The sequence below is a fragment of the Dermochelys coriacea genome, chromosome 3, assembly GCF_009764565.3.
Source record: "Dermochelys coriacea isolate rDerCor1 chromosome 3, rDerCor1.pri.v4, whole genome shotgun sequence".
Lineage (NCBI taxonomy): Eukaryota > Metazoa > Chordata > Testudines > Dermochelyidae > Dermochelys > Dermochelys coriacea.
Window position 1 is genome coordinate 2,547,040 of NC_050070.1, and position 25,511 is coordinate 2,572,550.

Genomic DNA, 25,511 nt, shown 5'->3' on the forward strand with positions numbered 1-25,511 from the left:
CTGCTGCTGATCCAGGCAGCAGCAAACAGGTGTTTCAATGCAACAGTGGAAACACTCTGTAAATACCTCTAAAAAAATCCAGGTACATTTCCTCAAGGAGTTAAAAAAATTCCACCCTGCAAGGTGACTCGTGCATCTAGCATGTTCAGTGTATTCCAAACAGCGAGTTGAAAACAGCTTGCCCCAAAACTGTTTCCTGGAAGGATTATTTTCTTTTTATTTCCTTTTGTTTTGCCCTCTCTCTCTTTCCCTCTCCTTGTGAGCTTACCCTTAAATGTTACCAGTCTGGATGCCCGGCAGTATGCTCCTGAGCGGCATGCCCACCAGAGAGCAGATCTGAGAACATCATGGCTTTAAGTGGCTGCATATTATCACTTTCCTTTAGGGGGTGCTTCTCCCTCCAACTCCCCACAATTACAGCACTTAGTATCTCATCTTCTCAAAGCTGCTTTCCAGGGACCCAGAGGGGGAGAGCCCCATATTCCTAGCACTTAGTCATCATGTGAGTACAAGTTGTTTTTTTTTAATTGTCTAAAGCATTTTCTTTACTTGTATGTTCTCTTTACTTGTATAGTTAAAAACAGACAATCCTAGACAAGATTGTGCAAAGAAAAAGGTGCATCAAGCACGTAGTTAGCTCAGAGTGTGAATACTAATGTCAGCATCGGGGCTTGTGCAAGTTGCACCTGAGGATAATGGCCCCCAAGGGCTAGTCTGGCAAACTGGCATCAGCTAGGAATTGCACCTTCCTCACCATACCCCCTGCTTTCGCTGGCCACACTACCTATTTGAAGAAGTGGGAGAAGGTGGTGATAGTCATTACATTGGCCTTTCACCACCTGAGGATTCCATGTCAGGGTAATCCTTGGGTAGCCAATTAAACTGCCTTTATGGTGAACTGGTGGGAAAGTGGCTGCATCAAAGCCAAGATCTGGCCCAAAGTGTCCTTGCTTTTTCTTTTTGGACCTGAGTGCAGTCTCTGATAGCAGTGACATGGGGTGCTGGGGACACGCCCAACGACATACATTTGCACTTGCATAGCTCCATTCTTCACACAGGGAGAACCAAGAGGGTAGCATTAAGTGATGATTCATCTGATTTGGGGTTCTTGTGTGGTAGAGCACAGCAATCCATTCTCGCACCTCTCTTGTTCAATGTGTACACGAGGCTGACAGAGGATAGAGTGAGAGGTTCAAGCTGAAGGGCCAACAATATGAGATTAGTATTCTGCTTTTATCAGACCTGGATGGTACAATTTCTGAGCCTTCCAAGAGTCATGCTGAGATCTGGACTATGATAAGAGTAGGGTAGCATCTGGTCTCTTTGTTCCTTCCCAATGTCCACATAGACACTCTGGTCAAGGGGACTTGATTTTCCCCATCTATGTTTGGCAAGAAAATTGTGAGTTTTCCAGTAAGGTGCAAAACCTTATCCTGGTTAGTCATGCCTGGATATTGGATTGCTGTAATTCTCTACCTGGGTCTATACCTGAAGATCATTTGGAAACTTCAGGTGATGCAACATGCAGCCATCTGCTTACTTAGCAGTACCATGTGCTGGTAGCATTGGTAGAATACATTGGTATTCCAGAAACTTTGTGGGATGCCAGTTTATTTGAGGGTGTAGATCACAGAGTTAGCTTTGATCTGTAATGGTCTTTATGGCTTTGGTTCTGCACATCTCAGATCAACTCTCTCCGTTTCATGCAGCATCCCAACACTGGCGGTCAGCTGAGACACTCAAGCTTACAGTCTCTAGAATTATATATCAATAGGCTGGGACCGAGTGTCCTCAACTCTTGAATTTGCTTTCCTTCCCCTCCAGTACAGCGTCCTAATCTGTTGAGCACCATGCTGAAGAGTGGTGTCCAGTAAGTTATGTGCAATACATTTTCCAGAACATGCTAGGAGAACTGAAATCAAATCACAGTATTGCTTTAAAAATAGGGAAGGGCCACTAGTGACACTAAGCCAAGAAGTGAAGTGATGGCTATGTTTTCTTGCATCATTGCACTCATAACACTTTCTAATCAGGAGCTAGGTATGAAAAAGTGAGCCCTTTGCTCCCCTCGTACCTCTAGAATATGCTTTAGCCGACCTGCCTACTTGTTCTTGATTTAGTCCGAAGTGGAGCCCAGGATCTGGTCCTAGAGGTGAATATAGCTGAATCACTGGGTAATAGCGACCATAAAATAATTCAATTCAACATCCTTGGGGGGGTGGGGGTGGAAACAACAAAGACCACTACAGTAGCATTTAACTTCAGAAAGGGGAACTACAACAAAAATGAGGAAGCTAGTTAAATGGAAATTAAAAAGATACAATCACAAAAGTGGAATAACTGCAAGCTGCGTGGATAAAAACACAATAATAATGGCACAAATGGTTGCTTCCATTCCCCCTTAGAAGAGAATCACCAGCCACCACTATCCCACATGTCCTCCTGGGAGTAGTAACTGCAGCCTGGCCATGTTAGAGCTTTGCAGGCAGCGGTGGGGAGCCGTGTGGAACCTCCATCTGCCTTGGGTGGAGAGGCAGGGACACGGGCCGGGGGCTGCTTGGGCCACCCCGCACCGCAGGCAGGCAGAGGTTCCGCGCGGCTCCCCACAGCTGCCCGCACAGCTCTTACCATGGCCGGGCTGCAGCTCCGAGGTCCCGTCCCTCGTCCAGAGCCAGCTCGGGGTAAGAGCTGTGTGGGCAGCTATGGGGAGTCGGCACAGACCCTCCACCTCCATCGGCCCTGGGTGAGGAGCCCAAGAGTGGGGGAGAGGGGCTGGGTCTGCCATGGTGAAAAGTGGACCAGTTGGAAGGAAAGCAGGTACCTATGGGGAGGGAATGTGGAGGGAGAGAATGGGTAGGGGTGTGGAAGCAGAGACTTGGACAGTGGGGGAAGCAGCAAAGAGCCAGAGGGGTGGGGCAGTGGTGGTGGGAAATTGGTGGTAGACAAATTTAGACTGGAAATAAGGCACAGATTTTTAACAGTGAAAGTAATTAACCATTAGAACAATTTATCAAGGGTCATGGTGGATTCTCCAGCACTGGAAATTTTTAGAATCAAGACTGCTCTCGGAGTTATTGTGGGGCAGCTCTACAGCCTGTGCTATAAAGGAGGTCAGCGTAGATCTGAGGTGGGCAAACTATGCCCGCAGGCCACATCTGGCCTGCAAGACTGTCCTGCCCAGCCCTTGAGCTCCCAGCCGGGGAGGCTAGACCTCCCTCCCCCGCTGTCTCCCGTCCCCCGCAGCCTTAGCTTGCCGTGCCGCCAGCACTCTGGGAAGCATTGCTGCGAGAGCTGCCGGGCTGCCCCGGTGCTCTAGACTGCGCGGTGGTGTGGCTGGCTCCGGGCGGCGCGGCTGCCAGTCCTGGTGCTCTGAGTGGCATGATAAGGGGGCAGGAAGCGGGGAGGTTGGATAAGGGGCAGGGGGTCCCGGGGCGGTTGGATATGGTGTAGGTTCTGGGGAGGGGGGGAGGTCGGGGGCAGGAATGAGGGGGTTGGATAAGGGGCAGAGGGTCCCAGGAGGCAGTCAGGGGACTGAGAGCAGGGGGGGTTGGATAGGCATGGGAGTCCCAGGGGGTCTGTCAGGGGGTGGGGTGTGGATAGGGGCTGGGGCAGTTAGGGGACAGGGAGGGTTAGATAGGGGGTAGGGTCCCGGGGAGGGGTGGGGTCCTGGGAGGGGGCGGTCAGAGGACAAGGAGCACAGGGGTTGGATGGGTCGGGGTTCCGAGGGGGGCAGTCAGGGGGTGGAAAGTGGGAGGGAGCAGATAGGGGGCAGGGGCCAGGCTGTTTGGGGAGGCACAGGCTTCCCTACCTGGCCCTCCATGCAGTTTCGGAACCCCGAGGCCAAAAAGTTTGCCCACCCCTGGACTAGATGATAACAATGGTCCCTTCTGGCCTGGAAATCTATGGACTGCTTATAACGAAGTCTGGGTTTATCAGCTCATCTTCAGCAGATATTGACTCAGGAAGGAGGGAGGGAGGGAGTGTGTGTGTACAAAAGCAGCTCTGAGTGCAGGGAAAGGGGCTGACTGTCACCCCCATCATCCCCATCTCTGGCCCCCCATACGTCTCCCCACTCTCTACATATCCCCCCTCCCCACCACACAGCTGCAGACAGAAAAATCTCTCTGGCACCCCCTGCTGCTGCTTACAGCTATCACAGGCAGCATCTTAACACAGCTCTCTCATGGGATGTACAGCTGGGCCTAAGAAGCAACAAGTGCATGACATGTATTCCAGCTGGAGGGGCAGTGCTGACAAAGTGTATGACAAACAAGGCGAAGTTCAAAATGGGTTAGTCCTGTCCAAATAAGATGCTAGACATCACCTGACATCTAAGGTATAGAGACACTGCCCTTCCGGAGAGGAATGTGACTTAAGAACACTTGTAAATATACTGCCTAGTTCAAATGAAACTGAGAACCCACTTCAGAAAAAATTTTGGATGCTGTCATAAGGTCACTTTGTCTTTGGAGAACTTCATATAAGGAGGCTCTGCCATCAGAGCCTGCAACTCTCACACTCTCCTTGGTGATGTTATCGCTACCAGGAATGCAGTTTTCTGGACACAAAAGCGGAAAGGGACAAGATGCCCGTGGCTCAACTATAGGGCCATTAAGGCCACTAGGACTAAGTTAAGGTCCCACAGAGGAACCGACCAGAGGATGTAGACTTGAATCTTGCTACTATGATATTGAAGAAAACCGATTTTCCCTGAATGGGGGAGGGAGGAGGTGAAATGCTGATATCACTGCCAGATTAAGTTTCACTGAACTAAATGCAAGCCCTAATGACTGAAGCAGTAGATAGTCCATAATGTCCTGGATAGAGGCCAGCATTGATTGGATTCCACAGCTAATGATCACACCAAAAATGGCTTCCATTTCACTCAATAGGCCATCCTTGTGGAGGACTTTCTACTGTTAAGGAAAACTTATTGGACAAACACTGCTCTTCCTCATTCAGCCAAACAGCAGCCACTACGTGAGATGCTAGAAGCTGAGTGCAGGCTGCAAGGTGAGGCCTTGGTTCTGAGGGACTTGGGATGGGGAGGAAGCAGTATGGGAGGCTAACTAGACAGTACAAGAAGGTCAGTGAACCAGCACTGTCTTGGCCAGGGCAAAGAGAATGAATTTGGCCCGACTCGCCTTGAGCCTGAGGATGACCTGAAGGATGACTGGGATCAGGGGAAAGGTGTAGAGGAGAGCTGACTGCCAGCTGAGGTGGAAAGCCCTGGACAGGCAGCCTGGACTGAGGCCGCCTAGAGAGTCAAACAGACAACATTTTCTGTTGTCCCTTGTAGAAAACAGGTTGATCATCGGGATGCCCCAAGCTATGAAAATGACCTGGGGACACTTGTCTTTAGAGAGACTACTTGCAACTCAGGAAAATACTGGCTGAGATGGTCTGCAAGATGATTCTGAACCCTGAGTAAGTGAACGGCTATTGGAGTAATGTTCTCCTTGAGGCAGAACTGCCACAGCTTGATCGCCTCTAGGCAGAGCAACCTGGACCGTGTTTCCCCCTTGTTTGTACATTGTGACAAAGGTCCTCCTCTGTCTTGGTGGGTCCTGCGCTTATTGCGGATTTTCTCGCCTCAGAGGTTCAGGGCAGCCCTCAGTTTGGCCACTTTCTTGGCTCAAATCTGCCGTTCACTCAGTTGGCCTCATCACTGGCCAGTATGGGGAAAAGAAAGAAGAACAATCCCCGCAGCCTACGCTGATCCATCTAGTGGATTGGGGAACAGGCCAGAGACCTTCCCCTCTGATAGAACCCACAGTCCAGGTCAACTCCTCCAGTATCAAGTAGGGAGTTGGAGGTTTGGGGGGAACCCAGGCCCGCCCTCTACTCCGGGTTCCAGTCCAGGGCCCTGCGGATTGCAGCTGTCTACAGTGGCTCCTGTAACAGCTGTGCAACAGCTACAACTCCCTGGGCTACTTCCCCATGGCCTCCTCCCAACACCTTCTTTATTCTCACCACAGGACCTTCCTCCTGATGTCTGATAATGCTTGTATTTCTCAGTCTTCCAGTAGTATGCCTTCTCACACTCAGCTTCTTGCACTCTTGCTCCCAGCTCCTCGCACGCACCACAAACTGAAGTGAGCTCCTTTTTAAACCTAGGTGCCCTGACTAGCCTTCCTTAATTGATTCTAGCAGCTTCTTGATTGGCTGCAGGTGTTCTAATCAGCCTGTTTGCCTTAATTGTTTCCAGAAAGTTCCTGATTGTTCTGGAACCTTCCCTGTTACTTTACCCGGGGAAAAGGGACCTACTTAACTTGGGGCTAATATATCTGCCTTTTATCAATCACTCTCCTGTAACCATCTGGCCCGACCCTATCACAACACATACTACATCACAGGGATATTATCAGTTGGTATGTGAACTACTGAGATTCTGATACTGTTCCAAAAAGCATGACATGCATTAGAGATGGCCTGAAGTTCCAGCACATTTATATGGAGTGAGGCCTCCTGCTCTGACCACAGTCTCTGCGCTTTCAGTGACCCCAGGTGTGCCCTTCAACACATCAGGGAGGTGTTAGTAACAATCAACTTGGTTGGTGAGGTCTGGACAAAGGGAATGCCTTGTCAAATGTTCTCTGGACACATCCACCACTGCCAGGAGTCCAGGACCAGTGGAGGAAAATGAACAAGTCTGTCTAGAGAGCGAAGAGTAGGACGGTAACCATCCAGAGCCACATTTGAAGGGGGTAAGGCACAATGTTGCGAACTGGACCACCTGCATGCAAGTGGACATGTGGCTGAAGAGCCTCAGACATGTCCAAACTGCCATGGAAGTCTGACACAGTAGACAGAGGCAAATGGTTGGTCATCAGAAATCCTTTCAACGTCATGGAATCTAACAGAGCCCCAGTGAACTTGATTTTTTTGAGCGAGAGCCAAGGTTGACTTACCAGTGTTTAGAATGAGACCCAGACAGTTGAGAAAGCACACTGTGGTGACGATGTGAGCAAGAACTTCCTCTCTGGATCTGCCCTTCAGTAACCAGTCATCCAGATATGGGAAGATGTGAATTCCCTTCTTCGTGAGATATGTCATAACAATGTCCACACATTTGTTAAAAACGGGGGGGGGGGGGAGGAGGCTGAATGGAAGCACTGTGCACTGCAAATGGCGTTTCACCACAATGAATTGAAGGAACTTTCTGTGGCTTGACAGAATCACCACATGAAAGTAGGCGTCGTGAAGGTCCAGAGCAGCAAACCAGTCATTCTTAGACAACGCAGGGAGAACAGTTGACAGTGACATTTGGAACTTCATATACGTGATATATTTGTTGAGGCCAAGAAGGTCGAGAATGGGTTGTATGCCTTCCTTGGATTTGGGTACCAGAAAGTATCAGGAGCAGAAGCTGAAACCCTGCTGTTCCAGCAGAAACTCTTCCACCCTTCCCAAAGCCAGCAGAGAGCTGACCTGCTCAAGGAGCAGTATCTCGTGAGAGGGGTCCCTGAAGAGGGATGGGTAGGAGGTGTGGAGAGGAATTGGATGGCATAATCCAATCCGATGATGTTTAGGATCCAGCTGTCGGTGGTGATTGATCACCAAGCATTGTGAAAGCAGGCCAGCCAGTCCCCAAAGGGGGAGATGAGGAGAGAGAAGCAACAACTGGAACAGTGCTCTGGACCAAGGAGTGAAAATAGTTACTTGGAGGACTTTGCGGGAGGGTGGCTGGACTGGCTGAACCCCAAGCCCGATTGTTTTCTTTGAGAGAGCTATCCCTCTTTCTAGGGTAGTCCTGTTGCCTCAGAGGAAAGAACGGTTGGCCAAACATGCACTGCGGATGCTGCTGCTGCTGAAGACTGCAGTAGCGCTTCTGCACTGCTGGTGTGTACACCCCCAAGGACCGCAAGGTAGCACTGCAGTAATCAGGTTTGCTCTTCTAAAGAGCAAAAATGCATAACTTGTTTCTTTAACTGGAGTTAACAATCACTTTGATTCAACACAGCATTGGTTTGGCTTAGATTAAAAGTAAAACCAGTTTATTAACAAAAGAAGATAGGATTGTAAGTGATACCAAGTAAGAATATAGTTACAAAGGGTTACAAACAAACAAAAGTAAAACTATGTTTTCTAGTGACTAAGACTGAACAATACTACAGTCTTGGTTCAAGGTAAGATTTTTACCACTTTCTTTCAGCAAGATGGCTGACCACCCCTTAGTCATTCTCTCCCACAAAATCCAAAGTACTTGGTTCCTGTGTTTTCTTAGGTGAAAGATAACTTGGGGTTCCTTGTCCCCTCTTTTATAGTCGAGTGAACCTTTGAAATAGATTCTTCTGAAAGTTACCCTATGATGGGCTCCACTCACCACACAAGTGCCTCCTCCTGGCCAGGTATTGCATAGCAGCTTCCTTTCCGTAAGCACACCCTGCCAATGGTCACTCCATCGCTACTGTGGTCTCTCTTCCTGTAATTCACAGTGCTCTCTCTTTGCAACTCACTCCTCCAGCTAGGTCATTATATAGTCCTCCCTTCCGGGATATCAAAGTCTTGTTGGACCACCTGTCCAGATGGCACCTCCAACAGTCCTTTGCTATTTGCTAGTGCTGGTACGGGAATCCAGGCCCTCTCTCTACACACGGTTATGACCCAGGGACCTGTAACCAGCCGCCAAGGTGTACTTGTTGCCGTTTTCCTAGGATTCTTCCTATCCTGCCTTCACAGGCTTTCTTTCCCCAGAACTCCTCTGGGATTGACTATTCTCCCAAGGCTCATTCTCCCACAAGGTTTCCTCCTTCCCATCACTGTGCAAAAGAGTGACTGTAGACTCTCTCTCTGTAGCCCTCTGCTATTACAAAGGTCCTCTCCTCTCTTTATATTCCTTACCCTAGCTGGGCTTCATCCACAACTAGTGCTCATAAATCCCTTGGCCTCCCTTCAGATGCAACCGTAAAGGTTAATTGGCCCCATCAGGGCTAGTATGGGATGAACATCCCATCAACCTCCCAAAGCAAAGTTCATTCACGCTGTGAGGAAGAAGACATGGATTCTGATGGGGAAGTTAAGTTCCATGCTGGTTGCTTCCCTGCTGGTGTTGGTATAATGCAAATTTAACTGTTCCTGCACCCTCCAATACAAATGAATGGCCATGTGACATATGATTGCCAATCAACTCTGATGACACCTGGCTGGAGGCATCGGCTTGTCCTTTGTCTGGAAGAAACCTGCACACACCTTACGGGGAACAAGTGATAACTCTCCATCAGTAGTTCTCAAACATCATTGCACCAGAACCCCACTCTAATAACACAAATTATGCCATGACCCCAGGAGGGAGGACCGAAGCCTGAGCCCGCCCGAGCCCCGCTGCCCCAGGTGGGGGTCCAAAGACAAAGCCCAAGCCCTGCCAAACCAAGCAGCCCCAAGCCTTGCCAAACCAAGGCTTGGGCTTTGGCCCTGGACAGTGGGGCTCTGGCTTTGACTTGGGCTTTGACCCTGGGCCCCTGCAAGTCTAAAGCCAGCCCTGGAAACCCCATTAAAATGGGGTCGTGACCCACTATGGGGTCCTGACCCACAGTTTAGGAACCACTGCTTTACATGCATGACAGAGTCATTCCCAAGTAGTGGAAGTAACCTGTCCTCTCTCACACATAATGCCATAGCCAGGGCTGGCCTTAGGGAAAATGGCACCAGGCAAACTTTCTTTGGCACCCTTTAAGTACTGCTCCCCAAGCAGCTGCTCAGCAGGCAGAGCGGCAGCTGGTGGAGCGCTGCTGGCACTGCAGGTATCGCTGCCGGCGGGAGGGCAGAGAGGAGACGCATGTGAGCAGCTAGCTCCTGCCCCACAGCCCCTTATCGCCTCCTGGGTAGGCACAGTCTTTCTGCAGCCTCTTGACCATGACGCCCTGGGCAGTCACATATGTTGCCCACCCATAAGGTTAGCCCTGGCCACAGCAGAAGCCCAAAGCCAAGATTGTGCCTCACCCTCACAAACACACACAGGAACTATGAAATTCCTTTGTAGGTGAAAATATGCACAGAATAAGCAGGGGAAATTTGTGCATGCAACAAAATTAGGATGTGAAGAATATCAAAATGCTACAAACCCTCAGAGCTGCCATTTATACAGAGCTTCTCTAAAAGGGATGTGGAGCATATTGTAGAAAACTGAGAGCAATCATGAAAACAGATTAAGTGTAAAGTAAATATGTCTCCGCCTCCCACAAATGAAAAATAATTTCAGCCAGCTATTTTATAGTATGATAAAGACTGACAAAGGCACAGGATTTTGAAGAACTTCCAGCAGGAGCCACCTCCAGTGAAACTGCTTACTGTGAAGTAGAAGGAAAGGTCCTGAATTGTGTCCCTGCAAACTGGAATTTCACTTAGGGTATATTTTCACTACTCACCAGATTGGCGGGCAGCGATCGATCCAGCAGGGATCGATTTATCTCATCTAGTGTAGATGCGATAAGTCAATCCCCGAGCGCTCTCCCGTCGACTCCTATACTCCAGTGCCATGAGAGGCGCAGGCAGGATCGACGGGGGAGCGGCAGCAGTCAACTTACCGCAGTGGAGACACCACGGTAAGTCGATGTAAGTACATCGACTTCAGCAACGTTATTCATGTAGCTGAAGTTGCGTAACTTAGATAGATTTCCCTCCCTCCCCCAGTGTAGACGAGGGCTTAGAAAGTTAGGAGGAGGAATAAAGTGACTTCACTATTAGACTCTCAGAACTAGATCACACAGACTATCTCACTTACCTGTTTGAGTGCCTTCTTGCTGTGCTTCTGGGATGGTGAGATGACTTTACCCGCTGGGATGGAAGGAGATGGGCAGCCTGATGGCGGGGAGCATGTCTGTGACAGTCTAGATGGTACTAGGGAAATAAACAGAAAAACAGTTCCGAAATAATTATATAAACTGTGGAGAAAACAATCCACCCCTTACATGCCCCCAGGGCATCAGTCGCTTTTTCCCATGCTCAGAGACCAACCCCAGCATCGTCCCCCACTGGGTCTGTGAAAGCTGCACATCTAGGAAATGTTACTTTTTATCTGGGGGGGATTGTTTTAAGTGTATTTATCCAGAGAAGTGCAGGGCAGCAATTGTCAAACTGGCAGCTGATTATCACTGAAGAGGTTCCTGCTTTTTTACTCCATCTCTCCAACCGGGGCAGCAAAGACTCTTAGAGGGTGAGTGACCAGGGTAGCCTACCAATCAGTGTCTGGCTGGCATTAGAACCACAGCCTCCCTTCCTCCCAGATTCTTGGCTCTGAACACTAGGCTACACAGCCTCAATTAATTGCCTCTTTTCACTCTTGACATTGTGGTTAATGTTATACATATCAGTCCTCACACCTCAGGGTTTTGTGACTGATACTTCTGGCTTACCCTCACTACCTGCTGGCCCAGTTCTACTCTCGGTTAAGTCAATGGAGGGGTGGCAACTGACTTTAATGAGAGCAGGACCAAGCCCTTTCTGATGGGCCCCTATGCTGGGCCCTAGAGTACCTTCGCTGCCCATCTCTTATTCAGTTATTTGTGCTCTAACCGCACAGAACCTGGACTGCTCTCATGACCACAAGCTGGCAGCTTGGCATAGCTCAAACTCTATGCTGGGTTAGCTGATTCACAACTGAAAGGAAAGTGGTGGGTACTGACCAGTATAATTGATGTCTTAGTCTGGTCAAACTGGCACAGTAGCCCATGAACGACTGGGAACCACTGTTTTAAAAACACCTGTCTTATAATCATGTTGTACGACATCATATCTTATGATTGTATAAACTCTGCACCACCATCGAGTTAAGAGGGGGAGCACTGATGACTAAATGGAAATTAAAGCAGGGAAAAAAGAACGTGAGTCTAGCCCCTCTCCCGCTCCCTAAGAAGATACACAACCCTGGAGAGAAAAAAAGAAGCCTTCACTGTAACCCTCTCAGGCCACCTCTACACTATGGGCACTCTATCGGTATAGGTACAGCGCCGCAAGTATGGCACAGTAGTGCTGAAGTGTCGATGCCTTCTACAGGAACGGAAGAGGGGTTTTCATAACACTAGGAATTCCACCTCCCCACATGAAACAAGGCCTCAATCTCCAGGTCATTTAGACTTTGCAAGAAACAAACCAGGATGGGGACAATTTTCTGAGAGCTAAATCACTGCTGATTATGTGATTTGTATACGGCTGCTTGGGCCAAGATACTCAAAGCAATCGCCATGAGAGCAAAGTCAAAGTCATTTACAGGGCCGACAGCCACCCGTATTGCCCACCATGCTGCTCTGTGCCCACTTTCATTCCTGCTCAGAGTTTTGCCTCTGAGCAGGAATGAATATTGGTGCCCATCACTGGATTGATGTGAGAAAGCCATCCGGAGCTAAGGAGCACTTCAGTCATATAGACACATCTGTTCAGGACATGGGTAACACAATGATAAATGAATCTAATAAAGGGTGGGGTGCAAAATACAACAGGCGCAGAACAAAGACAAGAAAAAAAACCACAGAAAACTTTTGTGAAATCAGCAGGGTGTCAGATTAAAGAGACAAATAAAAACAGTCAACTGGTCAAAAATAAAAACGATCAATGTTTGCATGCAAATATGAAACCCTTAAAGCAAAAATACATGAACTAGAATGCCTTACAATGAACAAGGATTTTGATAGAATAGGCATTACAGAGACATGGTGGAATGACCAAAGGAAAATCGACAGGATACTATAATAGCTGGCTAAGAATTACACCAGAAAAACAAAGAGGTGGGGCAGTAGTGCTGGAACTAAAGGATCCCACAGATTCTAGCAAGATCAAAATTCAAGTGAAGTGGGCCACACAGCTGACTCTGTATGGGTACAAATCCCAAGCGGTAAGAATGTAAATAAATGAAAAGAGCTGTGCTACCAGCCTCCAGATCAAGAAAAAGAAATGGACAGTGCTGAGATCAAAAGAGACAACACAAATCTAACAATGATAAATCATGGAAGACTTCAACTATTCACCTATAAACTGATCAAATGGAAACAATGGGACAAAATTCAGAGAAACAATATGATTGCCTCTTGGTCATGCTAGTTCTAGAGCACACACAAGGACAAGTTAACCTCTATTTAGTCTTAAGTAACATGCATGAGTTAATTCAGGAAGTAACAGTAGCAGAGCACTAATTAATAGTGACAACAATAGAATTAGGTTCAACATCCTAGGGGGAGGGCAAGGGACCAAAAAAAAAAAAAATGTGAGACAAAAACTTTAGAAAGAGATTTCAATAAAGTGAGATGGCTGGTCAAAAAGTCCCTAACAGCAAAAATAAAACAAGTACAATTCAGAGATGCAGTATTGATGTTACTTAAGAAAACAATAACAGATTCTCAGAAGGCATGCATAATAAAGAGATGAGGTACTATGACAGATTGCAGTAACAGAAGAACAAATTTATATGTGAAGGTTGTAGAACAAATTGCTAATTTAAATGCATTAAGTCATCAGGCCCAGGTTGTATACATCCAAGAGTTCTGAAGAAGCTCAAGCAAGAAGAGGCTGAAGTGCAAGCAGAAGTATGCCGCCTCTTATTAAAAACAAAAAGGAATACTTGTGGCACCTTAGAGATTAACAAATTTATTTGAGCATAACCTTTCGTGAGCTACAGCTCACTTCATCGGATGCATTCAGTGGAAAATACAGTGGGGAGATATGTATACACACACACAGAGAACATGAAACAATGGGTGTTACCATACACACTGTAACGAGAGTGATCACTTAAGGTGAGTTATTACCAGCAGGAGAGCGGGTGAGAGGGGGAACCTTTTGTAGTGGTAATCAAGGTGGGCCATTTCCAGAAGTTGACAAGAACGTCTAAGGAACAGTGGGAGGTGGGGGGGCGGAATAAACAAGGGGAAATAGTTTTACTTTGTGTAATGACCCATCCACTCCCAGTCTCTATTCAAGCCTAAGTTAATTGTATCCAGTTTGCAAATTAATTCCAATTCAGCAGTCTCTCGTTGGAGTCTGTTTTTGAAGTTTTTTTGTTGAAGAATTGCCACTTTTAGGTCTGTAATCGAGTGACCAAAGAGATTGAAGTGTTCTTCGAGTGGTTTTTGAATGTTATAATTCTTGACGTCTGATTTGTGTCCATTTATTCTTTTATGTAGAGACTGTCCGGTTTGGTCAATGTACATGGCAGAGGGGCATTGCTGGCACATATCACATTGGTAGATGTGCAGGTGAACGAGCCTCTGATAGTGTGGCTGATGTGATTAGGCCCTATGATGGTATCCCCTGAATAGACATGTGGACAGAGTTGGCAACAGGCTTTGTTGCAAGGATAGGTTCCTGGGTTAGTGGTTCTGTTGTGTGGTGTGTGGTTGCTGGTGAGTATTTGCTTCAGATTGGGGGGCTGTCGGTAAGCAAGGACTGGCCTGTCTCCCAAGATCTGTGAGAGTGATGGGTCGTCCTTCAGGATAGGTTGTAGATCCTTGATGATGCGCTGGAGAGGTTTTAGTTGGGGACTGAAGGTGATGGCTAGTGGCGTTCTGTTGTTTTCTTTGTTGGGCCTGTCCTGTAGTAGGTGACTTCTGGGTACTCTTCTGGCTCTGTCAATCTGTTTCTTCACTTCAGAAGACTGAAAAGTTGAAGTTGTAGTAACTATATTTTTAAAGAGCTCTAAGAGGGAATTACAGACCGGTTAGCCTTACATCCGTACCTCTCCAACTGGTTGAAATGATAATTAAAAATAATATAAGAAAACATATGGAAGATAATAATATGATAGGGTCTAACCATCATGGTTTCTGAAAAGGAAAATCATGTCTCACTAGCCAATTAGAATTATTTGAGCATGTCAATAAAGTAGTAGATAAAGAAGAACTGGTTGACAGTGTGTTTAGACTTTCGTAAGGCCTTTGAAAATATCTTTCACTAAAGGAAACTAACAGGTTTCAGAGTAGCAGCCGTGTTAGTCTGTATTCGCAAAAAGAAAAGGAGTACCCGTGGCACCTTAGAGACTAACAAATTTATTAGAGCATAAGCTTTCGTGAGCTACAGCTCACTTAGTCATGGATGAGAGGCAAAGTATTGTCATGGATCAAAAACTGGCTAGGAGACAGAAAGCAACAAGTAGGACAAAATGGTCAATTTTCATCATGGCAAAAGATTACAATGGGGACTCCTCAAGGTTCCACACTAGGTCTGGTGTTGTTAATATATTTATTAATGATCTGGAAAGGAGGCGTGTAATGAGGAAGCAAAAGCTGTAGATGACACAAAGTTAGTCAGGACTAGAGAGCACTGTGAGGAACTTCAGACAGACCTAGCCAAGGTAGGTGAATAGGCAACATGATGGCAAATGAAATTCAATCTTGTTAAATGCACAGTAATGTACGGGGGGGGGGGGGGGAAGAGGGATACTGACATGGAGTTTATGGAAGCTGTACCTCCATCTTGATATGAAAGCCTGGTCACATTGGATGAGGGACCCAAAGTGTCCACAGACTTCACCTCTTATTAAAGATGAGGACAGCTGCAAATTTGGTACATTCCTCAGTCTGCCAGTGAGTTGAAAGTATGGCCCTTGATTAGGTAACCTCTGGGCCCCAGACCTGGTATAAAAGACTGAATTCTTGTATATAAACACAGGTTCACATATAGACTCAGAAACAGAGTTGGCTGCTATTTACTTTGAGACATTTGAATAGAAGGAACATAAACCACATCCTCTCTGAAACCAATCAAGAAAGTACTAGTTTTGTGTGCAGCAGAATAGCTAAAACCACTAGAGGCAACTGCTTTGCCTCACTTTAATTTCTCACAGTCCTATGAAACACATTCTCAATTACAAACTACATGTCAAACTCTTTGTTCCTTTAAACTAGCAAAAGCCATACATGCTGGGAAGTGGATTCTCATCTCTGAGAGTCAACTGACTACCTTTTGCACTGTTATAATGCTGACATTGTCTGTGCAATGGGGGCGGCTGTCCCTATACTGACAGCTGTAACCACAATGAATTCTGCAGAGTAAACAGAAGAGTTAAAAAAAGTTGGCAATGTTGCAGTTGTTTAATGTAGCTACTGGCTCATCAAGTAATGGGTATCTAATTGTGAGGATAAATGGCTCTCTGAACACACAATACAGACATGCACGGGTACAATAAAAAGATACATACACGCATACAGAGGCTTAAACCGACAAACGTGTTGAGAGGGTATGCCTCTGCTGTGGGAGTTCTCATTCCTGTAAGTACAAGGTTTTAGAAGCTGAGCTTGTTTCCTTTAGATTTCCGAAGCTCAGCTAAATCTTTAGTGCATCTAAAGAAAATATAAACGCAGTGTGGTTTGTCTTCTTAAAAATGCTCTGCTTTCACTGTATAACATGCAAGAGTTAGTTAGCATTAGTGTTAAATTTTATACATTTTAAACGTGAGCCTATGTGGAGCAGGGAAATTGTGCTTCCTGGTGCTACTAGATTTCTGGAGCATTTGGACTTAGTGTTATAAAAACAATCAAGCTCTGGAATTATATTAAAAAAGTGATGGATGTAACTGGAAAGTCCTCAGGTAGAGTCGCCATCTGATTTTAAAATGTTAAAGACTTGATTTGCACTACAGTCAAATCTCAGAGTTACGAACACCAGAGTTGTTCTTCGAGTGATTGCTCAGTGCACGTACACACCTATTGAAATGCACCTGTGTGCATGATCGTAGGAAGGTTTTTCCCTGGCAGTACCCATCGGGTCGGCTGTGGAGCCCCCTGGAGTGCATCTTCATGGTGGTGTATATATGTCCCTGCCAACCTGCCACTTACTCAGTTCTTTCTTACCACCAGTGACAGTCGTTGAAGCAGCTCAGTCTCTTGCATTCGCAAGTGCCTACCTAGTGGTTCCCTTTTCTTAGCTGTAAACAGTTATTAGTTAGTTATATAGTAGTTTGTAATTAGTTGGGCTTATTTTGGGGGGCTTTCCCCTCTCTCTAGTTTCCCCAGGCACTGGGGTACGTCTCGGTCACAGGGATTTAAGGCGTGCGAGAGGTGTGCAAAACCTATGCCAACAGGTGATCCACACGCTGCTTGTCTCAAGTGTTTAGGAGAAGGCCATCAGACAGACAAGTGCCCAATTTGCAGGAGCTTTAGACCCAGGACTAAGAGAGAGCAGGACTATCCTTTGAAGCTCCTCCTGATGGAGTCGGCCCTTCGCCCCCAGCCGGCACTGGAAACGGCACCGGCATCATTGGTGCACAGCACCCCAGCCTCGGTGCAGTATGTCTTGGCACCAAGAAAGGACTCCTCCAAGGAGCACTGGTGCTGTTCCCTGGCTTGTGAGGCCAGTGCTACCAGGTGGCACCGCGCACGCTCCCCAGTACCGCGTAAGTAGTCATGGGACGCTAAGAAGCTGGACCTTTTCTGCCAAAAGGTCTACTTGACTGGGGGTTACAGCTTCGAGTGGACAACCAGCAAATGGTACTCAGCTGCTATGCTTTCAAATTGTTGGCGCTCATTGGCAAAATTCCAGGAGCTGCTCCCGGCTGACTCACGCAAGGAGTTTAGCGTGCTCCTTGAGGAGGGCAGGGTGGTTTCGAGAACGTCCCTCCAGGCCGTGTTAGACATGATGGACTCGGCTGCTTGGACCATACCCACCGCCATTACAATGAGGTGCAGTGCGCGGCTGCAGGTGTCGGGGATACCACCTGAGGTCCAGAACACGATTCAGAACCTCCCCTTTGACTGTGCAGTCTTGTTCGCCCAAAATATGGACTCTTGCCTGTACAGCCTTAAAGACTCGCAGGCGACTTTTAAGTCTTTGGGGATCCACATCCCTGCACCCCAAAGAAAGCCTTTTAAGCCTCAGCCCCCATCCTGTTTCTACTCTAAGCCTCCCAGGTGAGACTCCTCCAGGAAATGGGGCAGAAATAATATGGAGGTGCCCGCCACAGCCCTCCTCAGGCCAAGGCCAGGGTTCAGCCAAACAGCCCCTGGGCCTGAAGCCAAACTTTTGAAGATGCGCCCAAGGACGGAGCATCAGTATCGAACTTAGATCCTTACCTCCCTCTTTGTGAATCGACTCTCCCGCTTCTACCACGCTTGGTCCCAGATCACATCAGATCGCTGGGTCCTGAACATGGTAGGGGTGGGATACTCTATCCTATTCTGTTCCCTCCATCCCACCCCCCTTCCCCATTCCTCATCCCCTTCCTTGTCCCTCTTCAGGGACCCTTCTCACAAACAACTCCTTTTGCAGGAGGTGCAATCGCTCCTCACTCTAGGGGCAAAAGAGGAGGTTCCTCAGGAGTTATGGGGCAAAGGGTTCTACTCTCGTTATTTCCTCATCCCCAAGGCCAAGGCTGGGCTCCGGCCTATCCTGGATCTGCGAGACCTCAACACATTCATAAGGAAAGCGAAGTTTCGCATGATCTCTTTGACCTTCATCATTCCTTCCCTGGATCCGGGGGACTGGTATGCTGCCCTCAACTTGAAAGATGCATACTTCCATATATCCATTATCCCGGCCCACAGACATTTTCTTTGCTTTGTGGTCAGCAGCCAGCACTACCAGGTCAGGGTGTTCCCGTTTGGGCTCTCGGTGGCCCCCCGAGTATTCACCAAATGTATGGCGGTCGTGGCAGCCTTCCTCCGCAAACGCCAGGTGCAAGTGTTCCCATACCTGGACAACTGGCTCATCAAGGGCGAGTCACAAGCACAGGCTGCAGAGCATGTCTCTCTGGCCCAGGCCATATTCCACGGCCTGGGCCTCATATCGAATGTGCCCAAATTAGGGTGACCAGACATACCGATAAAATCGGGACTGTCCCGATATTGAGCGGTTTGTCTCGCGTTCCGACCGAAGTACAGTCGGGGCGCCATTTATCCTGATATTTTGATTCGGGCATGTCTATTTTTTTTTGCTTAGGCGGCGGTGATAGGCAGGGGAGCGCCTTTTCAATCGTTACACTCACCCGGCATGTCCGGGTCTTCGGCAGCGAGTACTTCAGTCGCTGATGGACTTCGGCAGCATTTCGGCGGCAGGTACTTCTTTCTTCGGTGGCAAGATTTATTTCCTGCTGCCGAACGTGCAGAACTGCTAAGGGAAAACTTTCCGATGACTGTGCACGTGGTGCGCAAACACTTGATTGGAATGGATATGAACAAACATTCAAAGAAGAACGATTCTTTTAGTACAAAAAAACCCTGAGAAGTACTTATGGCACCTTAGAGACTAACAAATTTATTTGGGCATAAGCTTTCATGGGCTAAAACCCACTTCATCGGATGCATGCAGTAGAAAATACAGTAGGAAGATATATATACACACACACAGAGAACATGAAAAAATGGGTGTTGCCATACACACTGTAATGAGACCAATTAATTAAGGTGGGCTATTATCAGCAGGAGAAAAAAAAAACTTTTGTAGTGATAATCAGGATGGCCCATTTCAAACAGTTGACAAGAAGGTGTGAGCAACAGTAGGGGGGAAAAAATTAGCAAGGGGAAAGAGTTTTTACTTTGTGTAATGACCCATCCATTCCCAGTCTTTATTCAAGCCTAATTCAATGGTGTCCAGTTTGCACATTAATTCCAATTCTGCAGTTTCTCATTGGAGTCTGTTTTTGAAGTTTTTTTTGTTGGAGAATTGCAACTTTTAGTACAGCCTTTCAACTAGTTCTGCACCCACCTTATAGTAACTTAATCTAGACCCACATTACACTAGGTTTCAGAGACTAACAGCCGTGTTAGTCTGTATTCGCAAAAAGAAAAGAGTACTTGTAGCATCTTAGCGACTAACAAATTTTTTGAGCATAAGCTTTCGTGAGCTACAGCTCACTTCATCGGATGCATTTGGTGTATTTTCCACGTGCTTTCACATAGTTAGCTTAGCCTAATTTAGTTGTAGTTGCACGCCGCAAGCCCAAGGCTTTACACCCTGTGGAACCTGCAGCAAGCCTATGCCAACAAGCGACCCCCACGACTCATGTCTGGGGGAGGTGCACCAGACGGAAAGGTGCAAGATCTGCAGGGCTTTCTGCCTCCAAACTAAAAAGGAGTGAGATTTCCAACTGAAGCAGTTGCTCATGGAATCCGCCCTTCATCCCCAGTCTGCTGCGGACTGCCAGGACCCCACACCAAGCATGTCCTTACAGAGTGCCCCGGCATCAGTATGTGACATGGTGCCGAGGAAGGCCTGTAGTCTAAGATGCCTTCCGGCACCACAGGATGCACAAACAACCCAGCACCGCTCGCATTCACCGGTGCCGTACAAGCAGCATAGAAAAGCCAACGGGGGCACTCCCCAGCGCAGAAAATAGCGGGACATGCAGGCGTGGTACCAGGGCGTCCCATGAAGGAACCCTCGACATCTAGGCAGCAAGAGTTGGTGTTGTCGACTTTGGTTCCCACGGGGGAACCATCGAGTCCAGCACACAGCAACTCCAGGATGGGCAGTGCCAGGTGGAGGAGTTGGAGTTACCCTCCACTGCGGACACTTTTGAAGCCACCAGAGACTTAATAGCGATGACAGCTCCTCAGCCTCCAGTGATCAGAGATAAGCCCCCAGCGCCGCCACAACCAGTCCCATCTAGAGGCAAGCTGGCCATGATGCGGCGGTCACCCTTCCCTGCCTGGCACCATTTGCCTCGGCACCACTCCAGATCACCATCCTCAAGGCATCACTCTCCAGCACCAGACTCTGCCAGGGCTTCCCAGCACCAGATTTACGACGCTCCCTGGCATCGCCGAGGGAGTGGCAGCAATCCCCAGCTCCAAGAGAGGACCAGCACTGGGCCCTCAGCACCGGTCCCCGATGCTGAGCACTCATTACCTGTCCCTGATGCCAGATTCCCGGTTTCAGTCCCTGGCTCGGGTATCTTGACACCTGTCCCCTGCATCATCAACTTGGCACAAGTCCCCAGTGCAGTACCATGCAGCACCACCGTGGTCATCTCAGTTGAGATCTGTGTCACAGTTGAGATCGGTGTACTCTAAGGTGCCACAAGTACTCCTTTTCTTTTTTCCACATTACATTAGTTTGCCTAGGAGAATGTCATGTGGGACTGTGTCAAAAACCTTATTAAAATTGAGATATATCATGTCTACAATTTCCCCCCCATCCACTAGACCAATAACCTTGTCAAAGAGGGAAATTAGGTCAGTTTGGCATGATTTATTGTTGACAAATCCATGTTGGCTGTTACTTATTACCCTGTTATCCTCTGAGTGCTTACAAACTGATTGTTTAATACTTTGTTTCAGTATCTTTCCAGGTATTAAAGTCAGGCTGACTGGCTATAATTCCACAAGTCCTCTTTGTTCTCCCTTTTAAAGATAGGTACTATATTTGCCCTTCTCCAGTCATCTGCGACCTCACCCATCCGCCATGAGTTTTCAGATATTTGCTAACGATTCAGCAGTTTCTTCATCTAGTTCCTTAAGTACCCTAAGGTGAATTTCATTAGCTCTTGCTGACTTGAATATATCTAACTTACCAAAATATTCTTTAACCTGTTCTTAACCTATTTCAGCTTGTGTTCCCTCTTTCCCCTTGTTGTTAATATTAATCGGGTTAAGCCTCTGGCCACCATTATTCTTTTTTAGTGAAGACTGAAGCAAAATAAGCATTTAACATCTCAACCTTCTCGATGTTGTGCATTATTAGCTCTCCTTCACTACTAAGTAGAGGACCTACACTTTCCTTTGCCATTATCTTGCTCCTAATGTATTTTTGAACCTCTTCTTATGCCTTTTACATCCCTTTCTAGATGTAACTCATTTTGTGCCTTAGCCTTTCTGATTTTGTCCCTACATGCTTGTGCTATTCTTTTGTATTCATCCTTAGCAATTTGTCCATGTTTCCACTTTTTGTAGGATTCCTTCTTGATTTTCAGATCATTAAAGAGTTCCTGATGGAGCCATCTTGGTCTCTTACTATTCTGTTTTTCCTTCACATCAGCATAGTTTGCTGTTATGCTTTTAATACCGTCTCTGAGAAAATGCCAGCTCTCCAGAATTCCGTTTTCTCTTTTGCTTTTCTTCCCATGGGATCTTTCCTACCAGAATTCTCAGTTGTTAAAGTCTGGGGTTTTTTTTTGTTTGGAAAGTCTCCTGTCCTTATTCTGCTGCTCTCACTCCTTTCTTTCCTTAGAATCATGAAATCTACCATTTCATGACCACTTTCACTCAAATTGCCTTCAACCTCCAGACTTGCAACCAATTCCTCCATGTTGGTCGGAATCAAGTCTAAAATGGCTGTCCCCCTGGTTACTCCCTCTACTTTCTGAAACAAAAAGTTGTCCCCAACATATTTCAAGAGCTTACTGGACATTTTCTGTTTTACTGTATTACTTTCTAAACATATGTCTGAGTAGCTATAGTCCCACATTTCCACCAGGTTTGTTTCAGATATTTCTGTTATTTGCTCCAGAAATGCCTCATCCACATCCTCCTCCTGATTTGCTGGCCTATAGTAGACACATACCATGATGTCATCCCTATTGTTTTTCCCTTTTATCTTTACCCGAAAATGTCTGATCTGCCTCTCACCTCCGTCTGGACCTCAGGACAAGTGTATATATTCTTAATGTATTATGCAACACCTCCACCCCTTCTTCTCTGCCTGTTCTTCCTGAACAAGCTATAACCCTCTATACCAATATTTCAGTCCTGAGATTTATCCCATCAAGTCTCTGTGATGCATTAAGTCATAATTTAGCTTATGTACTAATACTTCCAGCCCTTCCTGTTTAGTCCCCATACCCTTTGCAGAAGTTATTATTATTACTACAAGTAGTATTATGATAGCATCTAGGAGCCCCAGTCATGGACCAGAATACTATTGTGCCATGTGGTGCACAAACACAGAGCAAAAAGACAGCCCCTAGCCCCATAGAGCTGGCAATCTCAGTATAAGACAAGAGACAATAGAAGGACAGCAGAATTCAGCAGTGAATGGAATAACAAACATTTTTCCAAGGAAGCAGAAAGATCCTAGTTTTGGGATGGACTGTTTATAAACAAGCAGGGCCTCACTAGAGCAGGGGGTCAGTCCATTAGCCTTTCATCTTTGAAAACCAGGGCTCCATGCTCAGCTTCATTACAGGGAATGTGGCTATGGTGGGCTCTTCATTCTGCTCAATGGAGAGTTGTTTATATCAGCAATCACACAATTTGACACAACTGACAGACTGCTCAAGAAAGGCTCAGGACTGACTAGCAGGTGGTGTAGTGGGCCAGGAAAGAGGAACTTTGACAGGAAAGTGGGTCGGGAGTGAAATTCTGAACTGGAACAATAGGTATTGTTGCCAAGCAAACATGAAGTTTGTTGGTACAGCAAGGAAAGAGGGTCCAGGACTGGGAAGCAAGGGTGCTACAGATGAGGGCTGACAATTATTGACAAAGCTAGAAAGGTGGGCAAGAGGGATAGAGAAGGGAAAAGCTTTGAGTTGTAGATGAAGAATGTAAGTATTCCAGCCAACACAGGAAAGGACCTGGAAGAGAACTCTCCCAGTACAGCCAGGAGCAATTCAGTGGGCAGGTGTAGAGGAGCCAAGGGAGAGCCCACAGGAAATCAGGGGGAAAGATAGAGGAGCTAATATTTTGGCACTATGAGTAGGCATTTTTTGGATTATGAGTAGAGCTTTGGAAAAACACCTTTTTCCTCCCAAAACCTGACCCATGACATGGACAGGCTCCTGCTTGTACAATACCTGGCTTCTGTCAGCAGGAGCAGCCCTGGCCATTTTGCTGGCCACGGCTGAAAACATCCGTCAGAATGACTGAGCAAAAAAAAAGGCCAAACCAGCCTTAACTAATAAGACCATTACCTTGGCTGTAGGAGAGGCACTGGACATTGTTGAAGAAGAAAGCACAAAAGTACTCTTGCATTTGTACAGCAGCTTTATCTAAATGGATCCTAATGAGCTTTAGAAACTTGATGATCATATTGTATAAACCACACACGTAGGAATCACTTTGCCAACCACTGAAGTGAAGCCATTTCTAGGGAAGACCATAGCCGCTGTTTAATAGTGCACAGCAAAACTACACGACCATCTGGTCAGAAAGCAAAGTATCATCTCTAATTGCAACTGCAGGGAGAGTTTAGGGAGGCAGGATATCCATAAACTGGAATACGGAGAGGATACAATGGTTTAGTACCACTAAATCCTTGTGAAATTAAATTTATTTGGGATTGTTCATGACATGGGGAGGGGAGGACATCTAGCAACACAGTGTCTCCCTAGCTTGATGGTCCAGTGAATTCTGTGCTCAGAGGGAAGCATGAATTTCCAACACAACTTCATAGTGCACCCTGGGTTTTTCTTGGAGATCTCTGACCCAAATACTGATTCAGCTCAACTCCCACATCCTTTTTACAAGATCAGACAGGATCACAGTTTGAAGTGTTAGAGGTAACAGGAGAAATAGTAACCTTAACCAGTAAGCTACTAGAAATGCAATATTTTGAACAATTCAATTATGTTTCTGATAAATTTAAAATATTACATTTTATAATGCCACAGGGAATTACAAAGATTGTCTTTAGCTGGATAACTGCTTCAGTGAGCTCCAAAGACAGTGGAAACATTAATTTGGCTACTGGTGCCCCATGTACACAGACATTACTGCCACCTAGGGAGTGGGTAATACAGCACACACAATTCATTCTGTCCACAGGAGTGTTCAAATAATCTCTGCTTCAACTGCCATGGTAAATCTGATTTATTCTCTTCTTTGGTATGAAATTAACATTCGTTTTCACAATCTTCAGACATGATGGCACACGTTCTTTCAGTTTTTAAAATGTAACAGAGTACCCAAATGCAGCACAATCTAAATATAGTACAACGTGCCCCAGAAACTGCTGATGAAACCAGTCCTTCACCTATCCAATCACCCCTGCAATAGAAGCCAACATAAGCCATGTGGCCACATGGACCAGGGACTTACCTCTTCGTGTTGGAGCTCAGGAATAGGAACTCTACTGGGATTTTGTCTCTGACTTTATTTTGCTTTGGGATATATACAATATAAAAACAAATTAAAATAGTAGATCCAGAATTCCTGTTCAAGGAGTTGCATGAATTGCCATGGGGTTCTCTGCCTTGAAAAGGTACACATTCAGAAAGCAAAGGCTGCGCTTTACTCATTTGTAAAGAAAGTACAGTCAAGCTGAACTAAAAATACAATACCCCTACTTCAAGTATGTGCAGTCATAAGCTTAAAATAACCCAATTTTAACCAGCTAATGGGATCCAGATGTATGACAAAAAAACCTACATTAAAGTCATCCCAATATATTTTGAGAAGCACATAAACGTGTGTCTCAGTAACCCCAATGCTTTGCTTATTTTACAGGTATATTTTTCACTGAATGCATCCGATGAAGTGAGCTGTAGCTCACGAAAGCTTATGCTCTAATAAATTTGTTAGTCTCCAAGGTGCCACAAGTACTCCTTTTCTTTTTGCGAATACAGACTAACAGCTGCTACTCTGAAACCTAAAGGTATATGGTTTACCATATAACTAGAACTCCACAGTGAATTTATATTAAAACAAGATGAAATT

General features: G+C 46.5%; 1 protein-coding gene across 19 annotated transcripts in view; it reads right to left on the reverse strand.

The window, feature by feature from the left end:
* Positions 1–25,511, reverse strand: part of ASXL2 (ASXL transcriptional regulator 2) — a 236,576-nt gene that overhangs the window by 35,245 nt on the left and 175,820 nt on the right. For 18 of the 19 annotated variants that reach the window (XM_043509997.1, XM_038393797.2, XM_043509989.1 and 15 more), the window contains one exon: positions 10,724–10,839. In XM_043509997.1, the coding sequence (XP_043365932.1) occupies positions 10,724–10,839 (116 nt within the window). Of the gene's footprint in view, positions 1–10,723; positions 10,840–24,893; positions 25,297–25,511 lie in introns of those variants that run through there. The other variant, XM_043510001.1, reaches the window with a different exon arrangement.